At 50.6% G+C, this 15185-nt stretch overlaps 1 protein-coding gene across 4 annotated transcripts in view; it reads right to left on the reverse strand.

Moving 5' to 3' along the window:
- The window catches only part of PCSK6 (proprotein convertase subtilisin/kexin type 6), a 191837-nt gene that overhangs the window by 51067 nt on the left and 125585 nt on the right, over window positions 1-15185 (reverse strand). For all 4 annotated transcript variants that reach the window (XM_036844928.1, XM_036844929.1, XM_036844927.1 and 1 more), the window contains exons 12-13: window positions 7032-7220; window positions 3180-3316 (exon numbers count right to left, since the gene is read on the reverse strand). In XM_036844928.1, the coding sequence (XP_036700823.1) occupies window positions 3180-3316; window positions 7032-7220 (326 nt within the window). The remainder of the gene's footprint in view (window positions 1-3179; window positions 3317-7031; window positions 7221-15185) is intronic.

Genomic DNA, 15185 nt, shown 5'->3' on the forward strand with positions numbered 1-15185 from the left:
GCCGATGCACTCTGGGGCTTTTAAAGGACTACTTGAGGAGCATCTAGTTTTAAAAGACGTCAATTTCAAGTGATTTAAAATTTTAAGTTTTTGTATTTTCAGAATTTGTTCCACTAATGTATTGCATAATAGTGATTATTTTAAAGGCAGAGAGAAAGTGATTTGGGGGGCGGGTAGGGGGACCTCGGAGACGACTTGATCACTTAAAGTCAATTTTTTTGCATAAAGCAAGTCAATGCTCCTCTCTTCTCCTCGATTTAAAAAAAAAATCCGTGAAACTGTTTTACAGAGAATCAGAAAAGAACCAGGGCAGAGGAAGGGTTTAGGGTCATCAAAAAGAAGAGCATGTCTGCAGAGAAGGCTGCAGGGAACAGCTGATCAGAGAAAACAAACCTTGGGTAAAACTGTTCCATAGACAAGCCAGACTGGAGAACAGTCCCCGCACTCCACCAGGAACCCGACAGAGGGATTTTGGTAGAGCTCAGCACCTCGGTGGTGACTACAGGACAAGACATCACAGTTACCTGCTTTTCCTTCCTGGTGTATGTACCCTGTCACCTAGATCGACGCCTGGCCAGTAGCAGGCATTTAATAAAGATCGGTTAAACAGACGATTATTAGCTAAGAGTTATGAAAGGGAGCAAAAATTATCAGAGAAGTAAACAATCTGAAAACATTTAAAAAACCATTCCATTTACAATAGCATCAAAAAGAATAAACTACTTAGGAACAAATATAACCAAGGAAGTAGACTGAAAACTACAAAATACTACTGAAAGAAGCCCTAAATAAATGGAAAGACATGTGTCCATGGATGGGAAAACTTCATGATGTTAAGACAGCGATACTCTCCAAGTTGACCCACAGATTCATCAAAATCTCTACTAAAATTCCAACTACCCTTTTTCCAGAAATTAACAAGCTGATCCTATAATTCATATGGAATTGCAAGGGACCGCGAATAGCCAAACCAATTTTGAAAAAGAAAAAGTCAGAGGACCCACATATCCCTGATTTCAAAACTTACTACAAACCTTCAGTAATCAAAACAGTGTGTTACTGACATAGGGAGAGACCTATGGACCAGTGGAATAGAGCTGGGAGCCCAGAAACAAGCTTATACATTTATGGTCAATTGATTTTAGACAAGGTGTCAAAACCATTCACTGGGGAAAGAATAGTCTTTTCAACAAATGGTGCTGGGACAACAGGATAGCCACATGCAAATGAATGAATTTGGACTCTTACCTCATGCTACATACAAAAAGTAATTAAAAATGGATCCGAGTCCTAAACGTATAGAGCTAAAACTATAAAACTCTTAGAAGAAAACATAGGTTTCAGGACTTCCCTGGTGGTGCAGAGGTTAAGAATCCGCCTGCCAATGCAGGGGACACGGGTTCGAGCCCTGGTCCACGAAGATCCCACATGCCGCGGAGCAACTAGGCCCGTCTGCCACAACTACGGAAGCTGGAGTGCCTAGAGCCTATGCTCTGCAACAAAAGAAGCCACCGCAATGAGAAGCCCACACACCGCAACAAAGAGTAGCCCCCACTCTCCGCAACTAGAGAAAGCCCGCGTGCAGCAATGAAGACCCAACGCAGCCAAACATAAATAAATAAAATAAAGTAAATTAAAAAAAAAAACAACATAGGTTTCAACCTTCGTGGCCTCAGATTAGGCAATGGTTTCTTAAATATGATGTTAAAAGCAAAGCAAAACTAGAAACAATAAACTGAATTTCATCAAAATAAAAAACCTGGGCTTCCCTGGTGGCGCAGTGGTTAAGAATCCTCCTGCCAATGAAGGGGACACGGGTTTGAGCCCTGGTCAGGGAAGATCCCACATGCCACGGAGCAACTAAGCCTGTGCGCCACAACTACTGAGTCTGCGCTCTAGAGCCTGCGAGCCACAGCTACTGAAGCCCGCACGCCTAGAGCCGGTGCTCTGCAACAAGAGAAGCCACCGCAGTGAGAAGCCTGTGCACTGCAATGAAGAGTAGCTCCCACTCGCCACAACTAGAGAAAGTCGGTGTGCACCAATGAAGATCCAATGCAGCCAAAAATAAATAAATGAAATTATTTAAAAAAACCAAAACTTTTGTGCACCAAAGGGCACTATCGATAAAGTGAAAGAAAAACCCACATAATGGGAGAAAAAATTTGCAGATCATGTTATCTGATAAGGGTCTAGTATCCAGAATATTTAAAGAACTCTTACTCAACTCTTGTATGATTATAACTCAATAATAAAAGACAAAAAATCTAATTTAAAAGTGGGCAAAAGACTTGAATAGACATGTCTCCAAAGAAGATATAAAATGCCAAGAAGCACATGAAAAGATGGTCAACATCACTAATCATAAGGGAAATGAAAATCAAAACCACATGCGATACCACTTCTCATCCACTAGGATGGTTATAATTAAAAAAAAGTGCTGGCAGAGAAATTAAAATCCTCATATCTTGCTGACAGAAATGTAAAATGGTCTGGCCACTGTGAAACAGTTCGGCAGTCCCTCAAAAAGTTAAACACAGTTACCATATGACCTAGCAATTACACTCCTAGGTATACAGCCAAAAGAACTGAAAACACATGTCCACACAGCAACTTGTACATGGACGTTCATAATAGCTATTAAGTAGAAACAACCCACCTGTCCATCAACTGATGAATGAATAAACAAAATGTGGGAGAGTATTTAGTCATATAAAGGAAAGAAGCACTGACACCTGCTGCAGTACGGACAAACCTTGAAAACATCAAGCTAAATGAAAGAAGCCAGTCACAAAAGGTCACGTGTTGTACGATTCCATTTATATGAAACGCCCAGAAGAGGCAAATCCAGAAATAGAAAATAGCTGAGGAGTTGCTAAGGGCTGGGAGGGGTGGGGGATGAGGGCGACCGTTTAATGGGTATTGGGATTTCCCTCTGGCGTGATGACAAAGTTCTGGAATTAGATCGTGGTGACGGCTGCACAACATTGTGAATGCACTGAAAGCCATGGAATTGTACACTTAAAAACAATTTGAGCAGTGACATTTATATTATGTAAATTTTACCTCCAAGAAAAAACAACAACAAAGAATGATCCAGGTACTGTAGTTGAATAAAAGTCTAGAGTTAACAAAAGGATTGAAATACAAAAGTTGCTGGGACTTTCCCAAGACCCACTGACCTTGTTTCTCTGGGTTGCGGACCTGGGACGGCATGTCCTGGATTTCCAGGGTCCATTCCCCCTCGGCCTTCTCTCCCCAACAGTGCACGGTCATGAACTCCCAGTTTGTAAAGCCTTCGTTGGAATGATCCAGCAACCTGCAATCGGAAACGTGGGGTCAGAACACAGGGTCCCCGAAGGGATGGTGGCCGGGGTGACCTGTCCACCGAGGGCTCTCCTGCCTGGGAATTATGCCCCGGTGACTGCAGAGCTGGCTGAAGTGCCCCCCCAGGGCAGAAGGGGGCTGGCCCGTGGCTGGCCTGAAGGTGCAGGAGACGCTGATGCCTTCAGGCCCTGGCTGTGCAGCACAGCCCTGCACGGCACCTTCACCTCCGTGACCTCACTGGGTCTCCAAACACTCTAAAAGGAAGGCAGTCAGGCTGCACAGGTGCTGCCAGCATAAGGCAGGGGCTGGGTCAGCGGTGGGCTCCTCCCCCCACCCTAATTTGCAGATGAGAGACCCCAGGAGTAGGGATCTTCTGCAGGTCCCCCCTCCAGTGACTGGCTGAGCTGGAATGCCCTCAAGGGCATTTTGACTCCTGTCCTGGGTTCTCTCCATCACCAACAAACGCCCCCATGTTCCACCCCAGGAGGGATCCTACAGAGCCCGTGACCCCCAGTTCCTGGATGGAGGCTGGGCCACACCATCCTTCCCCCAGAGCCACAAGGTCAACACAAAGGAGGCCTTTCTAAAATGCTGGTTTATGGAACGAAGGAATCTTTCACATTTGTCTGAGAGCCAGCTCTTGTGGTTCTTCTCCAGAAGATACAAGTAAGAAAAAATGAACAACTACTCAAACTTGTGGGAAAGGTGTTGTCCCTTAATCTCCAGGGCTTAGCAGGTTTCCACAGCTGCATTTGGGGGAGGGAACGCAACAGGCCTGGTGGTTTTCCACTGCGGGCAGGAGGCACCCCTGGGCGCTCCTCCCATGGCCCGTGTCCCCTGCAGGTGCAAGAGCCCCCTCGGTCCTTCCAGACTGGAAGAAGGTCCTTCCTGTTGGACCTTCGGCCCCGGTCCATTTTCTCACGCTTGGTTCAGGCAGAAACAGGGAGCAACTCATGGACACCCTCCCTCTGCAGCACCCAGGGCCCCTCAGTCTCTGTAGAAGGAACAATTCTGGACTCTTCCTTCACGGCCTAATTTTCTATCTCTATTTTGGAATAACAATTTTTTAATGTAGAGGCTCTTTACTGTTCATCAGAAATTCAGATATATGTTTTGTGTGATGTCAGATTCAATTCCCACTTGGGGGTTCTCCAAACATCCATTGTACAAAAATGTTTATCAAGGAAATGTGCTTTGTGTGGACAACAGTGCGGGGAGGGGAAATCCTCTACTTTCTTCTAAGAAACCACAAAGGTCAAGGCTGATCTTCACACACGATGCCAGACTGAATCTAAGGCACTGGGGACAGAACAAAGACAAGCTCTTTCAAGGGCTGAGGTACTTAAGACGTCAGCTTACTTGGAGCGAAAAACACCTGGAAACCCGAAAAAAGCTTCTGAATTAAGCAAGATGTGAAGTAAAGTAGAAGGTAATCAATCCTGCACTTGATCTTAGCCAAAAGGCCGAGAAGCGATTGGATCCTAAAACACAAATTCTTGGTATAGTCACACAATCTGCCTTGGAAAAAACCAAATTCCCAAGACTCAGATGACGACCCCAGTGGCTCCGGATGGGTTGAACATGCTTGATGGCGCTGGCTCAGCGTGACCCAGGGAGCGGGCAGCTGTGAACCAGGTGAGCTCAGCAGCGCCCGCTCTCTCATCCCAGGGGCTCCAACCCTGGGCCTGAGCAGAGGGATGGAAGTTAGGAAGGGATGAACACAGAGCCGGGTGCTGGAAGGTTTCTGCTGACGGGTAGGCAGGTGTAAGCAGGATGGGAGCACAGCCAGCCCCTGAGCCAGGGACCATGCCAGCATTTCCACCTGTTTTATCACATCCAGTTCTTGTAATACTCTTAACTGTGACAGAGGGGTCACAGGACGTTTCCAGAGTTGAGGAGCAGTGGCCAGCTCCCAGGTGCCCCACTGGGAGGTGAAGGAGCAGGTTGTGAGCTCAGGCCTCTGAGCTCCAGAGCCCACGCCGGCCCTCCCTGGTCACTGCTGCCCCCACCCCAAGCCTCCCCGTGCTCAAGGTCAATGCAGGCCACCATTTGGGGTCTGCGCCCAGCTCCTGCCTCAGATTCAAGGGTTGCCAACTTGGATGCCTCTAGGCATCTGGCCTGGAGCAAATGGGGGTCCAGCGAGGTGACCTCACGAGAGCCTGGGCACGAGCGGCCCACGCCGGCCTCAGTGCTGGTGCAAGGACAGGGCCCTGGGGTGCTCTAGTGAGTATTTGCCCTGGAACGTGAGCCCAGTATTGGACAGCTTCCAATTTTTCAAGAAGCACTAGAAATTTGGACTTTTAAAGGAAATCTCTAAAAGTTCTGATTAGTAATAACAGCAACTCTGGTTGCAAAATAGCACAAAGCTGCAGCTTGCCAGCCGGCACCCTCAAAATACTCGTGCGCATGGTGGTCTCCCACGTGCAGAGGGTGGCCCGGGCCTACCTTCAGAGGGGAGATGCCACCTGTCACTCTTGTGCTATGAGGGGGGAGCCCAGCAGGGGCCAAGCTTGGTGCCCAAGCCGTGGGAGCTGATGAAGCCAGGGTCTGGTCTCCGGGTGTGTCCAGCGCACTGAGGACAAGCCCAGGGCTGGGCCCACAGTCTCCTGCCACAGAGAGACCGGGCTGCTGGGGAGGCGGGGGCGGTGAGGAGGACACAGCACACTCCCCTCTCTCTGATGGAGGCCGACTGCCTCTCTCCATGTCATGCAGAGCAGCCGGGGACAGAGGGGCATCAAGAGAAAGGGCCCCTCCTGCCTGGTCCTGTCTGGAGGCTGTCACTCACCCCCATTTCTGAATCCTGCAGCCCCAAGAAGGGCTGCAGCCCTGAGCAGGGGACCCAAACGAGGCCAGGGGGCCCAGGCGGAGCACGCAGGCAGCGGGGGCTGTGGTCCAGCGGGCAGGGCAGGCTCAGGGTGCGTCCCAAGGGGTACTGGGCACGACTGCCAGTTCTGTTTTTCAAGAGAAGCGGGAAATGCTGATTTGTCCGTGAAACCTTTTTTCTCCTTCTGCCTCGTAGCTGGAAGGAGCCGGAAAAGGAGGCCCAGGCCCCTCTAGCCTCCCCCGAGCTCCCGATACCACTTCACTCTGATGACCCGCAAGTCACATAAATGCAGCAAAGCACTTCTTCTTGTCTCGAAATCTGTCGAAGAAATGACTCCACAGCCTTGCACAAACCGGGCACCACAAACTGTGCACCAGGCTCCAAGAGTTCAGAGCCCCCCTCTCAGAGCATCTGCTCCACAGGGACCGTCCTAGTGCATCGGCAAGACCTCCGCAGAGAGAAGCCTCCTAACACCTGTGCGTCTCCCTCAGAGCCTCCTGCCCGTGCAGGCTCTACCCCAGGACACAAAACAGTGCTCCTCTGACACGCGTTCTCCCTTAAAATGCAGAATGAATACGATAAAAATGATCTCCAAGGACCTCAGCAATGAAGTCATAGCCAGAATTCCATGCATTTCTCCACTAAGCAACGAAACAACCACAAACCTTTGTCACTACTTACTGCCTGAAATGGAGAGTTTCCCAGGGCGGCTTTGAAGGGCAGTTTGCAGGAGGCTATTTTTCAGGTTTGTTGGGTCTACGTGTGAGTGTCTTCAAGAGACAGAAACAGCTAGACCCCCAACGTGCCGGGTGTCTTGCAGGGCCATGTGACCTTGAGGTGAGCCCAGCTCCCGCCCCGGCCCCCCAGGCCAGCCTGGATTTACCTCTTTGCCAAAAGCTGAGACTTGGTCCCTGAGGGAGAAATCAAGTGGATCTGCAGGTCCCCTCGGCGTGGGTGGGAGATGGTGATTCGGGCCACCACGTGCTCCAGGTAGCCCACACGCTGGTCGGAGTGGTCGGCGCAGGCGGTGGTCAGGGCGCTGGTCCTCAGCGTCTGCACCACGGGGATGCTCCTGGTGGAGGAGGGAGGGGCTTAGTACTTGGCACCTGAAGCCCTAAGTCGCGCACGAAGGGGACGGAGCCAGGCCTCCCGGCCGCAGCCCCTTGGTCTCACACTCAGAAGTGCCTGTCGGGGTTACATCACCTGCCCAGAAGAGGTTTATCGTTCTGGAATTTGCTTAGAGACATTTAAAGAATGTCTTCTTGTGCAGACTCGGCTAACGTACCCATGGATCTGCCCCCTCGGTGCCCTAACCCTTTGGCCAGCTCATCTCCTCAACGCCTGGGGTCTGCAAGGCTTTAAAACCCCAGCACTTCTGTCTCAAAGACTGGCCTTGAAGATATAAGTCGTGATGCTGAATGATAACAACAGCAAACATTTCCTGAGTTGGCTGTGTGCCGGACACCAGCCCCTGTTGTGAGAATTCACGAGGACCGACCCGTTTGATCCAGAGAGAGATCGAGGACCATGCCCAAGGTCACAGAGCTACTGAGAGGCAGAGCTGGGGTTTAAGACTCTGAGTCCCCAGAGGTGCCCAGCTTGTGTGGACCGACACTCGTGTTCAAGAAACCAGGAAAGAGGAGACGGACAAAGGACCCAGGGCCAGACCTGGCCTCTGGTGCTGAATGCACTGGTCGAGGCCACAGTGACTGGACAGGAGATGGTCTGCTCCGGACCGTCTGCTTGAAGGCTGGGGGCCCCTTCCTCCCCCGCCCCGTGAAGGGAGTGGATGACAGTTCTCTGTACAAACTCAGGGAAGCTTTATCATCTGGGGTGGAATCTGAGGACAGGCACCAAGCCCCAGTCATTCAAGACTCAGTCCCACCAGGATTTTCTCACATGCTCCCCAGATGGAGCAGACAAGCCTGCACACGACGCTGCTGCAGAGCCCCGGCCGGGCCACCCTCTGAGTCTGCACCACCGTGGGTCACCCTAATGGTCTGTAAACTGAACAAAGGCCACCCTCCGCCCAGCAGCACAGGAATAATTCCCCACCGCTTGGCCAGCGCTCTGTTTATATGGGGAGCGCTTTTCCCATTATGCCCGACTTCCCTCTGGGGAGGCGCGGGGCTCGCAGCGTGGGTTCAGCATCTCAGGAATTACGTCGCTTGGCTCGACTGGGCCCGAGTCACAAAAAACAATCAAAACACTTATAAACAGTGATGTAATTCCCTCAGAGACTCTCTAAATATTTGAAAACATGATTTGCATACATCCTAAATTGATTTAGAGATGCTGAGTTCTTCCATTGCCTTCTCCCAAGCTTCACTGTCTGTGTTTACAGGTCAGTGGGCCCCCGCTGCGGGAGACTCAGCGCAGGACAGAAAGCTCTGGAGAGTTCCAGCCCCGCCGGGCACACATGTATCTCCAGGTAAATTATTCCCGGCCCTCTTGCGCTAAGAAGGCAGCGTGGGTGCTGGGGGGAGGGGACCCCTCCATGTGAAGACTCACTAAAGAACCCCATGCTCTCCTGGGCTGAAGAGCAAGATGGGGGTGAAACAGAAACAAAAGTCATAATGAAGTTTTAAACTCTGTACCTGCCCCCACTCCCGACCATTTGCCAATTAGGATGCGGAGCAATCACCCTGCTTGAGAAACAGACCTGGGATCCCAGCCAGGAAACCTTAATCCTAGGGATGAGGTGCAGGCATTCAGAGAATAGGAGCAGGAGAAAAAAAAAAGGGCAGCCCGACCCCCCTCACGGCCGCCTCCCTGGGCCCAGCCCTGGTGTGGACATCTAGAGGAAAGCGCAGCTCAGGGCGTGTGACGTCCTCAACAAGACTGTCAAAGCCTCTTGCAATCTGCTGTTTTTATTCCTGCTCAGGGACCCCAGCTGCCAGGCCCCGAGGTCACAAAGGTTGGCCAGTCTGACGCACAGAAGCTGCAGGGTTTAGGTTAAACAATGCACAGAAACACAAACACAGGTAAGTTGTACTTTAATCACCAAAACTGATTTAGAGAGATCTTACAGCTCCCAAGATAACCGAAAATGTTCCTCTGCTACTAAACTCTGAAATTGTTGTCTGTGCACAAAGCCATCTTCCCAGGACCTAGGGGAACCGAGGAGTAAAAGGTCCTATAAGACCTCCCTCCAGACCCAGTGATATTCAAGCTCTGGGGGCTGTCCTCCTTAGAAGAGGGCTCTGGGGACAGAGACGTGTCACTTCCTGCTAAGCCACACGTCAGACTTAATTATGGACCTTCCAGATGTTCCTTCATCCTAAGGCCCCTCAGCAGCTCCCTTCTCCTGAGGGGGAAGGGCTACCAGCCCACAGGCTTCATAGTAACTACCCGGTACCTCCATCCAGTATTCTCTAGTACATAATACCATCTAATTGTGTGTAAATGCGTAGAAACAAGTTCGCAGTTTACTAAATTCAAGGTGCTTGCCAAATTATAATGCTTAGAATCTTATGGCATCAGTGACATTCAGAGCCAGAGGTAGAAATGTTTTCTAGTAAACCAAGTGGCTGGGAAAAGCAGGAGAAGGTGGGCCACGGGCAGAAGTTCTCTCCCTCCCCGTGTCTTTCTGCTCAAGCTGGGAAGCCACTACAGGTCAGCACACGCAGACCTCCTTTCACTGCACTTCGCTTAATTGCGTTCTGTACAAATTGAAGGTCTAGAGTAACCCTGCAACAAGCAAGTCTGTCGGCGACACTTTTCCAAAAGCATTCACTCACTTAGTGTCACGTTTTGGTCATTCTCACAATACTTCAAACACTTCAGTATTATTATTAAAAGTTCTGGTGGTCTCTGATGAGTGATCTTTGATGTTACTATTGCAAAAAGATTATGACTCACTGAAGGCTCAGATCATGGTGAGCCTTTTTTGGCGATAAAGTATCTTCTATTAAGATATGTACATTGTCTTTTTAAACATAATGCTGTTGCACACTTAACAGACTACGGCACATTGGAAACGTGATTTTATATGCACTGGGAAACCAAAAAATTCATGTGACTCGTTTTATTGCAGTGGTCTGGAACTGAACCAATAATATCTCCAAGGTCTGCCTGCATTCCTCACTCCCACCTTGAAGACCTCTCCCCAGCTCAGCTGCAAGGCCAGACCTGTGCCTTGGCCCCGAGCATCCCCAGGGTGACGCCACCTTTCCACGGGCAGGGCTGGGGCCAAGCGGGCCGTGCTCAGTTCCTCCCCCGACAGTCCTGAGGTCACGTGGAGCAGGAGACCCAGTGGAACCAGAAAGCAGCAGCGTCCTTCCCCCTGTGGTATTTGGCATCTGTCTGGGGGAGAAGAGGCTGCTGCAGAGCCGAGGACCATGACAACGGAGGGCCATCCAGGAAGGTCAACCAGAAGGTCAACCAGGAAACCCCTGCATCGACCTTCTAAAGCGTCATGATTGGATGGAGAGGGGTTAACTGCGACAGACTTATTAGACTTAGGAAGGCAACATGGCCTGTGGGAGGGCCTGGGGCCATCTGTTTGGGGACAGCAAGGAGGTTCTGAGTCACTTCCTGGGTCTATGTTCCAGGATGACTGTCTTTGGAAGGAGGGTCATGAGAGTCTGAGGCAGAGATTCTGTGACTTTCTTACTCAGGTTGGTTCACATTTAGGATTTTCCTTAGATGAAATTACTTTTGATTATCAAACCATAGATGATCATTTAGGCTGCAAATAAAATTTAGCTAAAAAAAAAAAGAGGCTAATCCAGTATATTAATTTAGACAGGGTTGTCCATGATTAATTGGGCTATAAGGTGTTTTAAATGCACAGTGTTTAAATTTATGGCACATATTTTTCTTCTATGTGAAATGAAGGGGCTAAATTAGCTGACTTTTAAACATTCCTTCCAATTCTAAGGTTCAGTCTGACGGGGGTGGGGGGAGACAATGAAATTACAGTCAATCCTCATTATCATGAGTCCATATTTGCAAATTCACCTACCCACTAAAATTTATTTATAACTTCAAATCAATACTTGTGGTGCTTTTGTGGGCATTTGCAGAGAGAGAGGCAAAATATGTGAACTGCCCAGTATGTGTGTTCCCAGCTGAGGTCGAACAAGCTCATACTATAAACAAATGTCCTTCTTCTGGTCTACCGAGTGCCACGTTTTTCACATTTTTGTGCTTTCTGTTGGTGGTTTCACTGTTTAAAATGGCCCCAAGCACAGTGCTGCAGTGCTGGCTAGCGTCCTAAGCACAGGAAGGCACTGATGTGGCTTGTGGAGAAAATCCATTTGTTGGTTCAGGCATCGTCCAGGCCTGAGTTACAGTGCCGCTGACCATGGCTCACTGTCGATGAGTCAACTATACACTTTAAAGTGTCTCTAGACAGAAACACATATAAAACAAGTTTCTGTATTGACCGGTTGACAAAAGTGTCGTGACCAGAGGCTCCCAGGAACGATGGTGCTGCATTCATGAAGTCAGCGTTTGTAGTGACGTCATAGAACTACTGTGAACAATGAGAATCACGGTATCGTTCAACTTCAACTGCTTGTCTTAGAAGTAGGGAGCGCTCACAATGTGGGGGAAACAGGTTTTTTCTTTTTTTTAGTTCATTATTTATTTATTTTTGGCTGCGTTGGGTCTTCTTTGTTGTGTGTGGGCTTTCTCTAGTTGTGGCGAGCAGGGGCTACATTTTGTTGCGGTGCGTGGACTTATCATTGAGGTGGCTAATCTTGTTGCAGGGCACAGGCTCTAGGCATGTGGGCTTCAGTAGTTGTGGCACGCAGGCTCAGTAGTTGTGGCGCACGGGCTTAGTTGCTCTGCGGCATGTGGGATCTTCGTGGACCAGGGCTCGAACCCGTGTCCCCTGCATTGGCAGGTGGATTCTTAACCACTGCGCCACCAGGGAAGCCTGGGGAAACAGGTTTGCATCAAAAAATAAGCTAAGGGGACTTCCCTGGTGGTCCAGGAATTAAGACTTCACCTTCCAATGCAAGGGGTGCAGGTTTGATCCCTGGTCAGGGAGCTAAGATGCCTTGCGGCCAAAAAAACCAAAACATAGGACAGAAGCAATATTGCAACAAACTCAATAAAGATTTTTAAAAAATGGTCCACATCAAAAAGTCTTAAAAAAGAAAAAAAGCTAAGGAGGACAAGGGCTGCAGGAAAATAAACAGTTAACTAAAGGGATATGAGGAGACAGAACAAAGGTCGAGGGCCTGGGTATGGTCACCCCCAGCGCAGGACTGCAGAGCACCCCTTGCGTTTCCTTAAGGCACCCAGGCCCATGTAGGATGCCATGATGGAGGAAGCCAGGAGCAGCGGCCTCATACAGTAGCAGGCGGGCACGGATCGGATGCCCTGGAGGGGCTGGGAGGGCAGGGAACCTGCACAGTACAGAGCAGGAAAGAGGGGCTTCTAGCTGCCTGAAGAGCCATGAGCCCCAGTTGTGTGCCACAGCCCCCCTGCAGAGCCCTGGAGTCAGGCTGGCATGGGTCCAGCCACACAGGTGCTCCGGGCCAGCCCAGCTGACCTGCTGCATGACAGACACCAGGGCCCGGCCCCTTGGGTGGTGGCGGGTGACTGAGACTGCAAGAGCCTGCAGGTAGCCAAGGCCAAGGTGCCTTCCCGTCTCAGAGCCAGTGTGCCCTGCAGCCGGGATGCAGAGGGATGGAGGGAAGGTGTCCTGGGGGACATGGTTCCATCCTGCCTGAGCTCCTGGGATGCGCTCCTGCCCAGAGGGACACGTTTCCCGGTCTTCCCTCCTGAGTAGAAGGACCAGGCCACCCTAGTGTGACCTTCAGAGAACGGTGTTCATTGGCATTAAGTGCAGGCGTCCTGGTGAGGGCTGTGGCCACACCTGCCAGTTCTGCGTGAGGTCATGTGGGTTCTGAGCCAGGGGCCTGGGTGTCCGTGGTCACAACGAAGAGCACTGACACCCCTCTACCCTCGCCCGCCCCTCAGCCCTAACCAGGCTGTCCTCCCCTGGGGTACATCCTGTTCAGGGAGACGGTCCCCAGGGCCATGACCCGAGGAGTCACAGGGCCACCCTCTCTGCAGATCCTGCCTGGGACCCAGCCTGTGCTCAGACATGAGCATGGCACCCACTGTGCCCTGGGGGACCACTCAGGCCCTGCTGGTGCCCCTCTGCTGGCCTGCTCCGTCCAGAACCACCCCCACCCTTGAGTCAGGCTCAGGCCAAGAGGAGCAGAAAGGCCAGCAGCACAGCAGGAGAGAGGCTGTGATGGGCGGGGGCTGGGGGCTGCCATCACAGACCCGTCGGGGGAAGCTGTGCTCGTTCCCTTCTGAAGGAAGGCCATGCGGACACCCCTAGTGTGGATGCTGTACATCTAGGGACTGGGGGTGGGGGATTTAGCCTGTCTCTGTCGGAATCCCCCACCCGAGAGACAGTAAGAAGTCTCTGGGGTCATGGAGAAGGTCAGGGAGCCGCCAGGAGAGACGGGCCTGCAGGCATGGGCGCGGCGAGGAACGAGAGGGGCCAGGCCCCTCACTCCGAGGCGCTGCCAGATCTCCCTGGGCCGTCTCTTTACAGCCTGTCACCCACCCCCACCCCGGAACAGCCCCCCGCCCCACAGAACAGGCTGTGGTGTCTGACCTACCTCTCAGGCACCCACGGGGAAAGCACAGCCTACGCAGCTTTCAGGGAGTGCTGAGTGTCGGTGCAGCAGGAGGGGAAATCCCTTGAACTCGCTGGGCACTTTTGCGATAGAGAATGGCTTGTTACGGGCCTTACAGAGGACACCGGTGAAAATATGAGCTGAGCCCGAGTCTCTGTTGTGACATTCAAACACACATGGAAGACATTCTTGCCTGGTCTTGGGCACAGATGGTTTTAAATCTCCTTAGAACTTTTGTCAATTACAGGAAGGTAAATAGGATCATGAACAGTGCCATCTGCCTGTGCAAAATTATTTGAAAGTCTGTGGGTGTCAGATAGAGAAGGATAAAATGAACACTTTTATAGCCTTTCTAAAAAAGTGAAAAAGAAAATCAAGCTTAGTATAATTCCCGTGAATGAAAAAGAGGCCCAGCTTTTAAGTATCTTATTTGGCTCGCAGGATTTTCTAGCCGGCACTTCCCTTGCGTCTTTAAAAACCCAGGCTACGGCGAAACAGTTTATGACATCCATGTCTCCTAACTTCGTGCTGGAAAGACAACCAGAGTCTTCTAAAGCAAAGAGGACTTATGTACTTGTCTTCAGCTTCAGCAGGTTTGGAAGATTACCATCTAGACAGCTTGTGGTTTACTATGGCTTGTCTTTTCTTAAAGAACTCACCCACCACACAAAAGATACTTCAAAACTAAAAGCTTTGAATATTTAGGTTTATCTATAGAGCAGACCATCTATTTCTAGATGTTCAAGGATTAACTGTGCACTAACCACATGCTGTTTACTTTTCTGGTATTTCATTAAACCAGACTGCATGTGATGTCATTTTGTAACAACTCTGCTTGTAAATACGTAGGTGAATGTGATGGATGACAATTATCAGGCCCTTACTGTGAGCCGGGCATTGTTCTAAGCACTCCGTGTGTATTCACTCATTCAAAACCCCCAACCAGGGTGTGAGGTTTGGGAGCTGTTTTAAATCCCCACGTCATAGATGAAGAAACTGGGGCTCAAAGGAGTTAAGGAGTAGCCGCGGCTGGATGTCAGTGCTCTTCATTCCTGCCCTGCCCGTGACCACGGACACCCAGGCCCCCTGGCTCAGACGTCACCGCAGAACTGGCAGGTGTGGCCACAGTCCTTGCCGGGATGACTGCACTTAATAGCAAGGAACACTGTTCTCTGAAGGTCACAGTAAGGTGGCCTGGTCCTTATACTCAGGTGGGAAGACAGGGAAACGTGTCCCATGGGTACATGGGTCCGCACAGGGCGGCCAAAGAGGCCCCCTCCCCCCTTCCTCCCTCTCTCTCTCGGTGTTCTTCTCCACTGGAAGCACTGAAGCCAGGTCTGGGACATTCACGGCATCCTGAGATTCCACCATGAGAAGGAAAAACCAGAAAGAGGCCAAGACAGTGGACAGCTGTCTCCGGGGACCCC

Source organism: Balaenoptera musculus, chromosome 2 (genome assembly GCF_009873245.2).
Source record: "Balaenoptera musculus isolate JJ_BM4_2016_0621 chromosome 2, mBalMus1.pri.v3, whole genome shotgun sequence".
Lineage (NCBI taxonomy): Eukaryota > Metazoa > Chordata > Mammalia > Artiodactyla > Balaenopteridae > Balaenoptera > Balaenoptera musculus.